General features: G+C 36.8%; 1 protein-coding gene across 1 annotated transcript; it reads left to right on the top strand.

Annotated features, from left to right (window-relative positions):
* The first annotated feature begins 960 nt into the window (after window positions 1-960).
* LOC127412848 (pre-mRNA-processing factor 19-like) lies at window positions 961-14,271 on the top strand. Its single transcript, XM_051649519.1, has 16 exons — window positions 961-1,141; window positions 3,442-3,591; window positions 3,777-3,853; window positions 6,184-6,325; window positions 6,414-6,487; window positions 6,580-6,645; window positions 6,757-6,798; window positions 6,933-7,007; window positions 8,905-8,980; window positions 10,298-10,407; window positions 10,504-10,659; window positions 10,742-10,811; window positions 12,559-12,732; window positions 12,822-12,904; window positions 13,008-13,113; window positions 13,776-14,271. The coding sequence occupies exons 1-16, from the start codon at window positions 1,123-1,125 to the stop codon at window positions 13,871-13,873; spliced, it is 1,518 nt and encodes a 505-aa protein (XP_051505479.1). The 5' UTR covers window positions 961-1,122; the 3' UTR covers window positions 13,874-14,271.
* Window positions 14,272-14,995: the final 724 nt, after the last annotated feature.

Below are 14,995 nucleotides of genomic sequence, written 5' to 3'. Positions count from 1 at the left end.
CTTTAAAAAAAAAAAAAAAAAAAAAGAATATATATATATATATATATATATATATATATATATATATATATATTAGGCCTATTTTTAAGATTCATGCATTTTAATAAAATTTCACCAAATTGAATTGTGTAATGTTTAACAAAATTAAATTGATAAATTACATTTTATTTTATTAAAGATTACTCTTCAATTTGATGGAATTTTGTTATGAAATTGAAATGCGTAAAACTTAAAATGATGTTTTTGAGTGCATAAGCATAACAGTAATTACAGCACTTCAATTTCCTAAATATGCCTGTTAAATAAAGATTACAATATTAATGTTATTATAATTGTATTATGTAAAATAATTTATAAGTATTAATAATAATTGATTAATAACTTTTTTAGATTTTTATATATATATTTTTTTTAGATTTTTAATATATAAATAAATAATTAAAAATAAATTATTATAATCCCAAAATATTTTTTAATCATTTTTAATAACTTTAGTACTTTACCCTGACTAAACTGTAATCCCCCACTTGCCTTGCCCTTCACACATACAAGTTATCCTCTAAGAATAAAAGTATTTAGCATTTTATTGAATAATCTCCGTTATTAATTGTATTTGTGTTTTGAATTAACTTTTGTCAATTATTATTATAAAGTTTCAAAAAGCGAGACATTGTCATGTGGTACCTGTTACTTTTCTCCGCGCTAATAAGGATAGACCAATCACAGTCGTTTGTTATTGTTGAGGCGACTTGCCATTTGTATGTCAGGTACCATTAGATGACATTTTATAGATTTAAAGGATTATACATTGTACTGTAAAAATGTCTCCAGTAATACACATGCTGTAAACGTCCTGAGATTTTAATGTTTGATTTTGTGCGCCCCCTGGAGGAAGAGCAGCAGACTCATCATCTTCCATCTTCCTCTCTGGAGGATTCAGTATATCCCATCATGCAGCGCTGTTTGAGCGGCAGACAGTGTACCTCAACGTGTTCTGAATCTGGACATGCAGCACTTCCATTAGATCAAAAACAACCAGCCCTGAGTGAATTTGAATTCAGTGGATTAATTAATTATATTTTAGCTTTATTTTAAAAGCGGAAGCGCGTCTGTTGGGGCGAGATGTCTTTGGTTTGTGCGAGTAAGTTTGCTTTGTTTCTGTTAGCATGAGTGATCAGCACTGTATAATGTTAGTCATTGTTGTGCAGTATTAGCTGAAACTTTGCATTTAGGAAACTTCTCTTCCTTGAGGTTTTCATGATGCTTTCGGGCTTTCTAGAAAAGCTATATTTATAGCTGTACTTTGATGGTAAGTAGAGACAAAAGTCGGAATGAGTGCATAAATGTAGGACTGAAAGTAAGTTCTGCATGCTATATGGCTTATGCTTGAGGTCTTCTTAAAACCTGGAGAAAAGTTTACTCTGTATGCTTTTATTTTGGGAGACAGGGTATAATCCAAAACACAGGTCAAAATGGCAGTTGATAAATTTTGTTGTTGGACAAGCAAAACGTATAAATCATAATATCAGAAAAAACAAACTTGAGAACAAACATTTACTTTAATTTATACCCCTGTTTAAAGCATTTATAATGTCTATATTTATAATTTGAATATAAATATTACAAAGTAATGTAAGATCCTATAGAGGAATCTGGTATTTGACCTTATATAAACATGTATTAAAATTTACAGTTCATTTATTTGTGCATATATGTACTTGTTTAAAATACACTATGATTTGGGAAAGTGTTCTATATGTGTGGAAAAAAGGCCATTTTTGTTATTTATTTTTTAGATATACACTGGCGGCCAAAAGATTGGAATAATGTAGAGATTTTGCTCTTATGGAAAGAAATTGGTACTTTTATTCACCCAAGTGGCATTCAACTGATCAGTGTATAGTCAGGACATTAATAACATGAATAATTACTATTACAATTTGAATTGTAATTCAATTCCATAGATGTGGCTGTCTTGTCGGGCACTTCTCACACACCTTACAGTCTAGCTGATCCCACAAAAGCTCAATGGGGTTAAGATCCATAACACTCTTTTCCAATTATCTGTTGTCCAACGTCTGTGTTTCTTTGCCCACTCTAACCTTTACTTTTTGGTTTTCTGTTTCAAAAGTGGCTTTTTCTTTGCAATTCTTCCCATAAGGCCTGCACCCTTGAGTCTTCTCTTTACTGTTGTACATGAAACTGGTGTTGAGCGGGTAGAATTCAATGAAGCTGTCAGCTGAGGACATGTGAGGCGTCTATTTCTCAAACTAGAGACTCTGATGTACTTATCCTCTTGTTTAGTTGTACATCTGGCCTTCCACATCTCTTTCTGTCCTTGTTAGATCCAGTTGTCCTTTGTCTTTGAAGACTGTAGTGTACACCTTTGTATGAAATCTTCAGTTTTTTGGCAATTTCAAGCATTGTATAGCCTTCATTCCTCAAAACAATGATTGACTGACGAGTTTCTAGAGAAAGCTGTTTCTTTTTTGCCATTTTTGACCTAATGACCTTAAGACATGCCAGTCTATTGCATACTGTGGCAACTCAAAAACAAACACAAAGATAATGTTAAGCTTCATTTAACAAACCAAATAGCATTCAACTGTGTTTGATATAATGGCAAGTGATTTTCTAGTACCAAATTAGCAATTTAGCATGATTACTCAAGGATAAGGTGTTGGAGTGATGGGTGCTGGAAATGGGGACTGTCTAGATTTTATCAAAAAGGACTTTTTTCAAATAGTGATGGTGCTGTTTTTTACATCAGTAATGTTCTGACTATACTTTGTGATCAGTTGAATGCCACTTTGGTGAATTAAACTACCAATTTCCTTTCCTTTTGGCCTCCAGTGTGTGTTGCAAGTAGTGGTTGATCAATATAGGTTTTTAAATGGCCGATACCAATATCTAGATAGCAGAATGGCCGATATAAATGCCCATAAACATAATACAATTTAACAACAGCAAATCAGATGTGCACAAAACTTCTGAAGTGAAACATACACTTTTTTTAAATTTTTTTATGCAATATTTATTTAAATTTGCACAAACTTGAAATACAAAAACCTTGAAAATTAAGTTTTAGCTATCCATTGACAAATCTATTTGTAGATTTTGGAACTGACACAAGGGAATGTTAACGCTTCTGTTAATCGGCCAAGCAAACGGGGTTATCGGCCGATGACGAAAATTGGATATTATATAATTGAACATACATATTGTATGTGTACATATATTTCCGTATATCAGATTTCTGTATGGGATAAAAAAAAATTGAGCAATAGTGTTGTAATGATATTTTTGTTTTACAGTGAACTTTTTTTTTTGTTTTGTTTTGCTATTTTGCGGTGTCTGAGTTTATTAAAATGTTTTTTTGAGGAATCAATCTCTGTCATTTGTTATGCTGAGTAAATTTTTTAAATCTAAATCTGTCTTCAGTCTCAAATGAGGTACCGGAGCACCCCTGCGTGTCTCCTGTTTCCAATCAAGTGTTCGAGAGACGTCTGATCGAGAAATACATTGCAGAGAATGGAGCCGATCCTATCAGTGGACAGCCACTGTCCGAAGAGCAGCTCATTGACATTAAGGGTAAACCACTGAACTTGACACTCGTATAATGAGAAGTTGGCTCTCTATGGACACGGCTTGAATTTCAAATGTGCCAATTACCATGCATATATTTTTAAGAGAGGTTTCTGGCTTGTATCAGGGTTCACGATGCATGCCTTTTGAATATAAAGGGATATTCATTCTCTTTGTTTCTTTATTTTTAGTGTCTCACCCCATTCGACCGAAGGCTCCATCTGCCACAAGTATTCCTGCTATCCTCAAATCTCTGCAAGATGAGTGGGTGAGTTCTAGAGGTCGACCGATAGGGGATTTTGCTGATACCGATAACAAAGGTGGTGTGAGAGGCCGATAACTGATTAATTGGCAGATAGGTTTTAAAATCGATTAATAGAATGTCATTTTTTTATTATTATTTTCTTACTATGGCAGGCACAGAAAGAGACTCCAAAATGAATAAAATCCCAGATGTGGTTTATTGATCAACCAAAATCCCAATAATAACCAGAAAAATTAAGATTTGGTGCATAACGTGGGACTTCTAAGGATAAACAATCTCGAAAAACACTGGAGACTCTTATTTTGTAAATACAAAAGGATGAAAGCAACTATTGGCATTGATTTTTGCTGATAACCGATAGTTCCAAAGTAGGGGTATAACGGTTCTCATTAAAAAAAAAACTAACTGTACGGTTCGCCACCCACGGTTCGGTAAGCATGGGCACCACGGTCGGTTCACCTCAAGTTTAATGATGCATCTGGAGCACAAGGTTTGGTAGAAACAAAGTGTCAAAAAGACGCACAATTAAAAACTCCACTAATGCACTTGTATGGCTCTGTAGATGGATATGTTTGCTCTGCTTGTGTTTCACGTGGGTCTTGATGACATCACAGTTCTGCAGTTGTGTGTAGTTGAAAATGGCAAGCGGAGAAAACGAGCCGCTAGTAGAGAAAATCCCTGAATTTCTCCTTTCTGGGAACATTTTCTTTTGCAGTCAATTACAACAGCAATGGTCAAAAAATGTATATTAAACAGACAGTTTGCAGACATCGCTCGATGCTAGTGCTGTATACTGGTAATATAAGTCAATAATGCATGCAAGGTTTTATAATGCGCTTTGATAAATGGCATTAAAATGTTGTTATAGAAATACATCTATACATGGTTTTTTTATTTTATTTTATTTTATTTTTTTTTTTATTTGGAATGCCCAATTCCCAATGTGCTTTTAAGTCCTCGTGGTCGCGTAGTGATTCGCCTCAGTCCGGGTGGCGGAGGACGAATCCCAGTTGCCTCCGCGTCTGAGACCGTCAACCCGCAACCCACGCATCTTATCACGTGGCTTGTTGAGCGCGTTGCCACGGAGACATAGTGCGTGTGGAGGCTTCACGCCATCCCTTGCGGCAACCACGCTCAACTCACCACATGCCCCGCCGAGAACGAACCACATTATAGCGATCACGAGGAGGTTACCCCATGTGGCTCTACCCTCCCTAGCAACCGGGCCAATTTGGTTGCTTAGGAGACCTGGCTGGAGTCACTCAGCACGCCGTGGTATTCGAACTAGCGAACTCCAGGGGTGGTAGCCAGCGTATTTTACCACTGAGCTACCCAGGCCCCGTATATCTATACATGATTAATCATTTACGCCAACACCATCCAAGGAAAGATAGCGCGCACAGAGCCACAGGTGAGCGTAAACTGCACATACTCCCTTCCATTTTTAGAATGCACTCAGTGCTAATTCGGACAAACATGAAACACTAATAACTAAAGCGCTAGGGGCGTTCATTGCCATATGTGGGATTTCCTCGTATGATTAAATTACTCGAGCCGCATTATCACAACATCCTTTCTTGTGTCCATTTTAATAGCAAGGTTATTCCTTCAATAGTGATGTACAGCTTTCGAATGTTGAATGTATGTTGAGTTGAGTTTTGAAATGATTTTGATGCATGTTGTGTAATCATGTGGGTATTAAGTAAAAATGTTAAAGTTTTTTTTTTTTTTAGTTAAGGACCCTGACTAAAATTAACCATGGTTTTACTACAGTGATTCTGTAGTAACAATGACTATAATAACCATGACTGCTGTCATCATAGTTTTCTTAGCAGAAATATATATTTCTGTATATTGTAACCATGACATTAACCTTGTTGACTTTGTGGGTACTATGATTTCACTACCAATACAGTGATTAAACTATGGTTACTGTAGTAAAACCATGATTTTTATTAAGGGCAAACCTGTTGAAGTGTTTACCACACAGAGTATTTTTACTTTGGATTTGGCAATAATATATATATATTTTTTTCTGAACATTGCAAATACCGTACTGAAACCATGATCCGAACCGTGAGAAATTTGAAATGTTACACCCCTATTCCAAAGGGCAACTATCAGCACCAATAAATCGGTAAATTTGATATATAGGTCTACCTCTAGTGAGTTCCATGTCACCACATGAATATATGCAGGGCCCATTATAAACATTATTAGCTTGGCTCATGAATATTAATTAGGAGATGTAACATTCGCCCAGTAGGCCTTGTATGTGTGGTGTCTATCTGCAGTTTAAGTAAGTTTGTCTCTGTTTCATTTCTGTCTTTCAGGATGCCGTAATGTTGCATAGTTTTACATTGAGGCAGCAGTTGCAAACCACCCGACAGGAGCTGTCTCATGCCCTCTACCAGCACGATGCAGCCTGCAGAGTCATTGCGCGTCTCACTAAAGAGGTCACTGCAGCCAGAGAGGGTAAGAGCAGCTTTTAAAAAGCATCCAATCAGCATTTGAGATGTTGGATACATGGCTTTCACTAACGTGGTCATTATTCTGCTTGCAGCCTTGGCTACTCTCAAACCTCAGGCTGGATTGGTTGCTCCACAGGCTGCTCCCACATCCCAACCCGCTGCTGTGGTTAGTAACTGCCCTAGACTGTTATTATACATGCACAAAACAATCCAGTGGAATGATTTTTCAAATGTTTCAAAACTGTTTTGATGTCTCAGGGTGCTGGAGGTGAAGCCATGGAGATCAGTGAGCAGGTTGGAATGTCGTCGGAGATCATACAGAAGGTACGTTTACGCACACGTGCACCACATGGTAAAAAAAACCTGCGTAGACTTCATCGGTTACATTTATACCAGCCACTAATGTTGAAATCAATTCGACCTTCTGTCTTTTAGCTCCAAGACAAGGCCACTGTCCTGACCACAGAGAGAAAGAAGGTGAAGATTTTAATTACAAAGCTTGCATTTGTTTTATACATTTGTTTTAGAAGGATGCATTTTACCATTACTTTTATGTGTGTTGAAAGAAGGAACAGCTCTTTCTTTCATTCTCCACTTGGTTTTGTTTTTAGAGAGGAAAGACTGTGCCAGAGGAGCTGGTCAGAGCAGAAGATCTCAGCAAGTACCACCAAGTGGCATCCCATGCTGTGAGTACACACATTTACATACATATGTCAGAGTTCACTTCCCACTGTCATGAACAACCTGGAAATAGGGCTGCACAGTGAATCAATCGTGACACGACCTTGCGCGATTATTCAGTCGCAAAGGGTTGCAACTTAATTAAAATAGATAAATAGTCTGCTCGCCTCAAAGTTGATTTGAGCTGCTCTGTCCAGTCTATATTAAGTTAGAGTATTATTACTGTGTTTTCAGAGCGAAAACATGTGAAGAACGTAACAAATTGTGTATCATAATCGCAGTTCAAATCGCAATATTTTTCAAAATAATCGCAATGTGACTTTTTGTCCAAATCGTGCAGCCCTACCTGGAAATATTAGGGAATTTTAAGTACATTTAAGGCCTGGAAGTGTCATAAAAAAAAAAAAAAATTCAAGTAAAAATCAAGGACATTTTTTGTTGTAAATATAAATTTTTTCAAGTTACACTGTGCTCTAAAATATTCCGTTGCACATTATTTTAACTTGCTCCACCACTAAAACATTCCTTGTCATCAGACATCACCAGTTTCTCCTATTTATCAAAAATAAGCACATTTTCATTATCTAATCAATTCCCAATAGACAAAATCAAGCCCCACCCTACCTTTTATTTTTTATTATCTATACTGTTGCACTCAAATTAGGACTGGGTGATATGGCTACCAAAATAGTATCTCTATATTTTTGAGCCTTTTGACAATATTCGATATATATCTCGATAATTATGTATTTGCTCCGAAATGGCTCATATGTTTGTTTGTTTTTTGTTGTTGTTGTTTTTTTTAATCAAAGGAGCCATCATTTCATCCAAGCAACCATTTGTAGAAGCAGATTCAATATTTTAAGGCATTAAATAAAAACCTATTTGAAAGTAATAAAGGCAAGTTTCCCCACAGTTTTTAACTAAATGAACACAAGGGAGAATGAGATTTAATCATTGTCATTGAAATACACTTTTATATACAGTATATATACAGTGATGCATAGGAGCTTAATAAAAAGCATTATTTACCTTCATATGTTTTTGCTAAAAATATTTTTTTGAATGAACATGGTGTGCAAAAAACTACTCCAATTATTTTTGGGAACCCAGTTGAATATTGCATAATACTAGATTAATATTGTGGGACCCAGTCAAGTTTATAAGTATAATACAGTATAATACTGAATTATCAATATTATTTTAAGGATTAGATTTGTTTTGTATAAAAGTAATATATTTCTGTCCCATTTACTTCATGTTCACCTGGAGCTTTTATTTTGACACTGAAAGTGCAGCGTCAGTGTGTGTTTGACAGTTTACAGTGTTATGCATCTGGTGAAACGCTATCATCTCCTGCTTTTCGGTTATACTGTGGGTCTGTAGATTTGTAAAATAACTTGTAGCAGTTACTAATGTTTGGAATTGTGTGAATGCTTGAACCTGCAGTACTTTTCACAATGCATGTGAGCTGCTCCAAAAGCGCTAAAAACACGAGCCCATGAGTGCACAACAGCACGCCATTTATTCTGAAGCGCGCACATACCATGTTTGTCTGTCTTGAATCGCAGCCTTTTGCAGTTTAATAATCACATATGACCATATCGCCTTTTGGTGTTATTTGAATTAATTGTGCAGCCATGAAATTTTGTGAAATTAGTCTAATGATGCACTCTTTATGAAACTTAATGCCCAAATAAAAAGCACATTAAAATCAAATATTCACGATATTGCTTAATTTTATATCATCGCGATTATATTGTGAATATTCAAAATATCGCCCAGACTCAAATGTGTCACGTTGCGGGAGTAAAATCGTGTTTATGTTCTGTGAATCTCTTTAATATCATATCAGTCCTTTTCTCTCTTGTTTGTTTCCCCCACTACATCTTTTCTCACTAGGGTCTTCATAGTGCCAGTATCCCAGGAATCCTTTCTCTGGATCTTTGCCCAACAGACACCAACAAAGTCCTCACCGGTATGTACAAACACACATACGTACAGTCTAGGGCTGCAACAACGAATCAGTAAAATCGAAATTGAAAATCATCGACAACGAATGTCATTGTCGATTAGCTGGATATTTACGGCGAGCACGTAGATGCTCCGTCAGTGACGTCACTTTAAAGCCTAGTATCTAAAGCCAGCTCTTTTTGAAAAGTGACGGAGACAAATTGAAGCGGAGAAAACAGGACCCATGTTGTCCAGCGCACATAGCACTTTATAAACATTTTGAAGAAGATCTTAAGCAGACAGTTTAATGTGGACCGGTTACTGCGTCAGGTGCGTTGACAGAGTGCTGGCGCTGTTTGATGCGCTTTAGACTTGTTTTTCTCCAGCGCGTTTGCATTACAAACTTACAACTTAGATTTTACTGCTATTTTCTATGTTTTATAATGTATACATGTTATGAATTCAAAACCAGGCACGTATTTTCGCGTGTTGCACAAAACTGCTTGTCTTTACCACAAGCGAGTCTCCATTCACTGAGCAAGCGCACGCGCATACACGTCAGTCTAACAGATCGCAATGGAGAAATGGAGCGTAATCATTTTGATCAAACTCATGCAGCATCATACCACGATTTCAGTTTCATTGTAATCAATCATGCAGCTTTTATGGATGTCACACCGATGTCTCAAGTCAAAATGTTTGAAGTGTTTTAGATCGTTTCTCATCATGTAAGTGCATTTAATTCAATGAGACTTTTCAGCACAAGAGTGAATCTGAACTGCATTTACAAATGATTGTACTATATTAAACTGTATATAAGGCTTATTAAAATGTATAATAATGCTTAGGTTCCTGATATTTGATAGTCCTGATATGCCAAATGTAAAGCGTGATTTCACTAGTAAATGTATACTATGGCAAACATGGTTGCTGGATAAGCATACATTACCATTAAACATTTATTTTTGAAAAGAATACTGGAGAAACATGTAATCAGTGACAATACTATTTTAAAACTTCCAATATTAATTTTAAAATGCTTAAATGTATGTAATCAGTGACAGTGTACAAGCATATGTATCTAACATAATTATGTATTTTTCAGCTGGGCAGAATTTTTAATTTTTCTATTCTGGTGTCACTATTTCCCTCTGCTGGTGTGTTTTTTTTTTTTTTTTCACTCCATCTCACTCCTGATGAATTATTTTACTCTTTAATGAACAGTATTTTAAAGTTTTACAAGTTAAGGAAGGAACTAATTTGCATATGTCCTGAAAGTAATAATAAAACATATACACTTCCATAGAAACATCACTCTGTCATACATGCTCTCTCTTGTCAGGTGGCACGGATAAGAATGTGGTGGTGTTTGACCGTAGAGAGGAGCAGATTGTTGCCACCCTCAAAGGACACACCAAAAAGGTCTCATCTGTCATTTACCACCCCGCTCAGGTAACCTCTCTCTCTCTCTCTCTCTCTCTCTCTTTATATATGAGCACATTCACAGTTTGTCTGTATTTCACTCATTTCTCTTCATGTGTCTGTCAGTCGGTTGTGTTCTCGGCATCTCCAGACAGCACTATCCGTGTGTGGTCTGTTACCGGGGGCAACTGTGTGCAGGTGATCAGGGCTCACGAGGCAGGCGTTACCGGCCTCTCACTGCATGCTACAGGAGACTACTTACTGAGCTCATCTGAGGACCAGGTAACACACACTTACCTGCCTCGCACTAGGTAAAGAGTTTACAAACATTATGTTACTCACGTTGTTATATGTTGTTCTCTAGTACTGGGCCTTCTCTGATATCCAAACTGGACGTGTGCTGACCAAAGTCACTGATGAGACAGCTGGATGTGGTATGTATTACTCTATCTGCTAGGGCTGGCAAGTATACTGAATATGTATATAAAGTTTTGTTTTGGGATGTAATTAACACAAAGCAATATAAAATATTAAACCGTAAACAATTAATATAAAACAATTGAATCAACTATTTGTTTGCGTTAGCACAGAAGTCTCTGCATTTTATATTGGTTCATTTAAAAAAAAAAAAACAGTGTGGAAAACATGCCTTGGTTATTTTAAACAAGATTTTGACTATTTTACTTATTGCATTAAACATTTTGAATATTCATGGCTTAAGTGGCTGTTCAAGGTTAAAAATAATTATCCTTCTGAGCCATTTCAAAGCGCATATACAGTATATACACTGATCAACCACAACATTAAAACCACCTGCCTAACATTGTGTAGGTCCCCCTCGTGCTGCCAAAACAGCGCCAACCCGCATCTCAGAATAGCATCCTGATATGATATTCTTCTCACTACAATTGTACAGAGTGGTTATCTGAGTTACAGTAGACTTTGTCAGTTTGTCAGAACTGCCGCTCACTGGATGTTTTTTGTTTTTGGCACCATTCAGAGTAAATTCTAGAGACTGTCGTGCGTGAAAATCCCAGGAGATCAGCAGTTACAGAAATACTCAAACCAGCCCATCTGGCACCAACAATCATGCCACGCTCCAAATCACTGAGATCACATTTTTCCCCATTCTGATGGTTGATGTGAACATTAACTGAAGCTCCTGACCCATATCTGCACGATTTTATGCACTGCACTACTGTCGCACGATTGGCTAATTAGATAATCGCATGGATGATTGTTGGTGCCAGATGGGCTGGTTTGAGTATTTCTGTAACTGCTGATCTCCTGGGATTTTCACACACAATAGTCTCTAGAATTTACTCCGAATGGTGCCAAAAACAAAAAACATCCAGTGAGCGGTAGTTCTGTGGACGGAAACGCCTTGTTGATGAGGGAGGTCAACAGAGAATGGCCAGACTGGTTCGGACTGAAAAAGTCTACGGTAACTCAGATAACCGCTCTGTACAGTTGTAGTGAGAAGAATATCGTCTATTCTGAGATGTGGGTTGGCGCTGTTTTGGCGGCACGAGGGGGGCCTACACAATATTAGGCAGGTGGTTTTAATGTTATGGCTGATCGGGGTGTGTGTGTGTGTGTGTGTATGTGTATATATATATGTGTGTGTGTATATATATATATATATACACACATACATATATACACATACATATATATACACACACAACAGTACTGTGCAAAAGTTTTAGGCACTTGTGAAAAATGTTGCATAGTGAGGATGTCTTCAAAAATAATGCCATAAATAGTTTTCATTTATCAATTAACATCATACAAAGTCCAGTAAACAAAAAAAACTAAATCAATATTCGGTGTGACCACCTTTGCCTTTAAAACAGCCCAATTCTCCTAGGTACACCTGGTCACAGTTTTTCTTGGTTGTTGGCAGATAGGATGTTCCAAGCTTCTTGGAGAATTCGCCACAGTTCTTCTATCTGTTTAGGCTGTCTTAAAACTAATTTCCTGTGATGCATATACATCACTGTTGGACATTGTTAGTAGACAAATTAAACTAGTGAGAGTGTTAAAAAAATTTAACAACTTGACTTCTTAGAAGTTTATTGCCAAGCATGCCAGAAGTTGAAGAAACACCCATATATTTCCTTATTTCAGACTGAAAACACTAACCACTTTTCTAATGTTTCCTCTTATCTTTTACCTCAGCACTGACCTGTGCTCAGTTCCATCCTGACGGTCTGATTTTCGGCACTGGCACTGCGGATTCTCAGATTAAGATCTGGGATCTGAAGGAAAGGACCAATGTAGCCAATTTCCCTGGGCATTCTGGTCCTGTGACTGCCATCGCCTTCTCTGAGAATGGATACTATTTGGCCACTGGTAGGTGATGTGACCCAAACATGTGTTGGAATAAGATCTGAATCTTTTGGTGCGTGTTTGCCGATTTCATTCCTCTGTTTCACTTGTAGGTGCTCAGGACAGTTCACTGAAACTGTGGGATTTGAGGAAGCTGAAGAACTTTAAGACAATCACTTTGGACAACAATTATGAAGTCTGCTGTCTTATTAAATGCCTCAAAGATATCATGGTGCTTGACTTTTTGGACCAATTTTACTGTCAAAAGCTTGGCTAATATTTGTGGCTTTCTCCTGTAGGTGAAGTCTCTGGTCTTTGATCAAAGTGGAACGTATCTGGCTGTTGGTGGATCGGACATCAGAGTTTATATCTGTAAACAATGGTCCGAAGTCCTCAACTTCTCTGGTGAGATTGGTAGTTGTCTGTGTGTGTCCATTTTTTTATCTGCCCAACATTTGGAGTCAACATGAACTCATAATTGGCCCTATTTACTAGTGGTCGACCGATATGGGATTTCCAATGGCTGATACCGATATGTTGAGAGAAGGATGACCAATATAAATGTCATTTAACATAATACAATTTAACAAAAGCAAATCAGATGTGCATGAAATTTCTAAATTGAAACACTTATGCAGTATTTACTCAAATTTGCATAAACTTGAAAAGAAAAAACCTTGAAAACAGAAAGTGTTGACTATCCATTGACAAATCTATTGGTAGATTTTGGAACAGACACAAGGTTAACACTTCTGTTAATTGGCCAAGCAAACAAGGTTATTGGCCGATGCTGATAATTGCAAAATGGCCAAACATTTATCAATACTATTTACTTAATACACATTACTGATCTTTTTATTATTTGTTCTTCAGTGCCCATTTTTGAAGAGAACAACACCTTTTGTCTTTGTAATATTTCATAACTTTACTTTTTGGCACAGTCTTTTGGATCATTTCAACCAATAGCCAAATGGCTATTTATGTACCATTTTTATATTATATTATTATTTATTTTTGTATTTTTCAGACAATTAATTTGACCTTTTTTTTCCTCCTCTCTCCTGTAGATCACTCTGGTCTGGTGACTGGTGTGGCTTTCGGTGAGCATGCCCAGTTCCTGGCTTCCACTGGCATGGACAGAAGTCTCAAATTCTACAGCTTATAGTAGAAATAGCAAAAGTTCAGGGGAAATGTTGATGTGATAATTTTCCTACAATTGCAATGGAAATTCCTCGGCTGAAATAACATGACCTGTCAGTTATCAAATTGTGCTTGTGTATACATAGATATACATTCACTAACAAATACATAGTAGTGGTTACATTATTTCACAGATGCATACAATACCCTATGGCTTCATCAGTATCTTCTATTTTGCCGATTACCACTTGAATGCTTTTGGCAGATAATGGTTGATTTTAATTTAATTTTTTATGTCTACCTTTTATGCTTAAATTGTAGCTTGGAAACTTTGTTAGTGTCCCTAGACTTTTTTTTTTGTATCATTTTGTGGGCAGTAACAACAATGTGAAATAGACTCCAATAAAGTATCATTTGTTTCTATATACTTTTAGAGAATGAAGTAATTTCTGCGACACTGTGACAGAATTGCTGAAATAAACCGAGAAAGATTCTAGAAAACTCCCCCCATCTTCCATTGGTTTTACAAACTGATAGCCCCGCCCTGAACTCACAGCAGTGGTCAAGCTGTGCTGTGTCATTCATATTTATGAGGAAAGCTCTACCTGATTGGTTGGATTACAGTTTGTTTCTCTGACCAATCAGTTTGTTCTTTCCTCATGAATATAAATGACTCTTCCCTGTCATCCTATGTTAAAGTTTGCAGACCATATTTTTTTTATGCATTTGGCAGTTACTTTTATCTAAAGCAACTTACACAGCACTTATTACAGGGACAATAACCCCCGGAGCAACCTGGAGTTATGTCCATTCTCAAGGACACAGTGGTGGTGGCTGTGTGGATCAAACCAGCAACCTTCTGCTTCGCAGTTCTGTGCTTTAGCCCACTACCTGCTCAAACAAACAGGAGAATGCTTTAATAGTGCTGTTTTGCTACTGAAGTTCTGTTTTCTGATGGTGACAAATACAGGGCAAGAAATCTATATTGCTATTTTACTGAAGGGATATTCGTAGGTTGGCTGTAAAAGGTCTCTAATGATGCATAATGCAAAAAAAAAAAAAAAAAAAAGATTCTTTATGAATACTGTAGCTGAAGAAAGGAAGATATATAACCTACCCACCCCACATACACCATAAAAAACCTGAG

Source organism: Myxocyprinus asiaticus, chromosome 22 (assembly GCF_019703515.2).
Source record: "Myxocyprinus asiaticus isolate MX2 ecotype Aquarium Trade chromosome 22, UBuf_Myxa_2, whole genome shotgun sequence".
In the NCBI taxonomy this organism is placed as follows: domain Eukaryota; kingdom Metazoa; phylum Chordata; class Actinopteri; order Cypriniformes; family Catostomidae; genus Myxocyprinus; species Myxocyprinus asiaticus.
The sequence above is the reverse complement of the archived record's forward strand: the minus strand, read 5'-3'. Positions and strand labels throughout refer to the sequence as shown.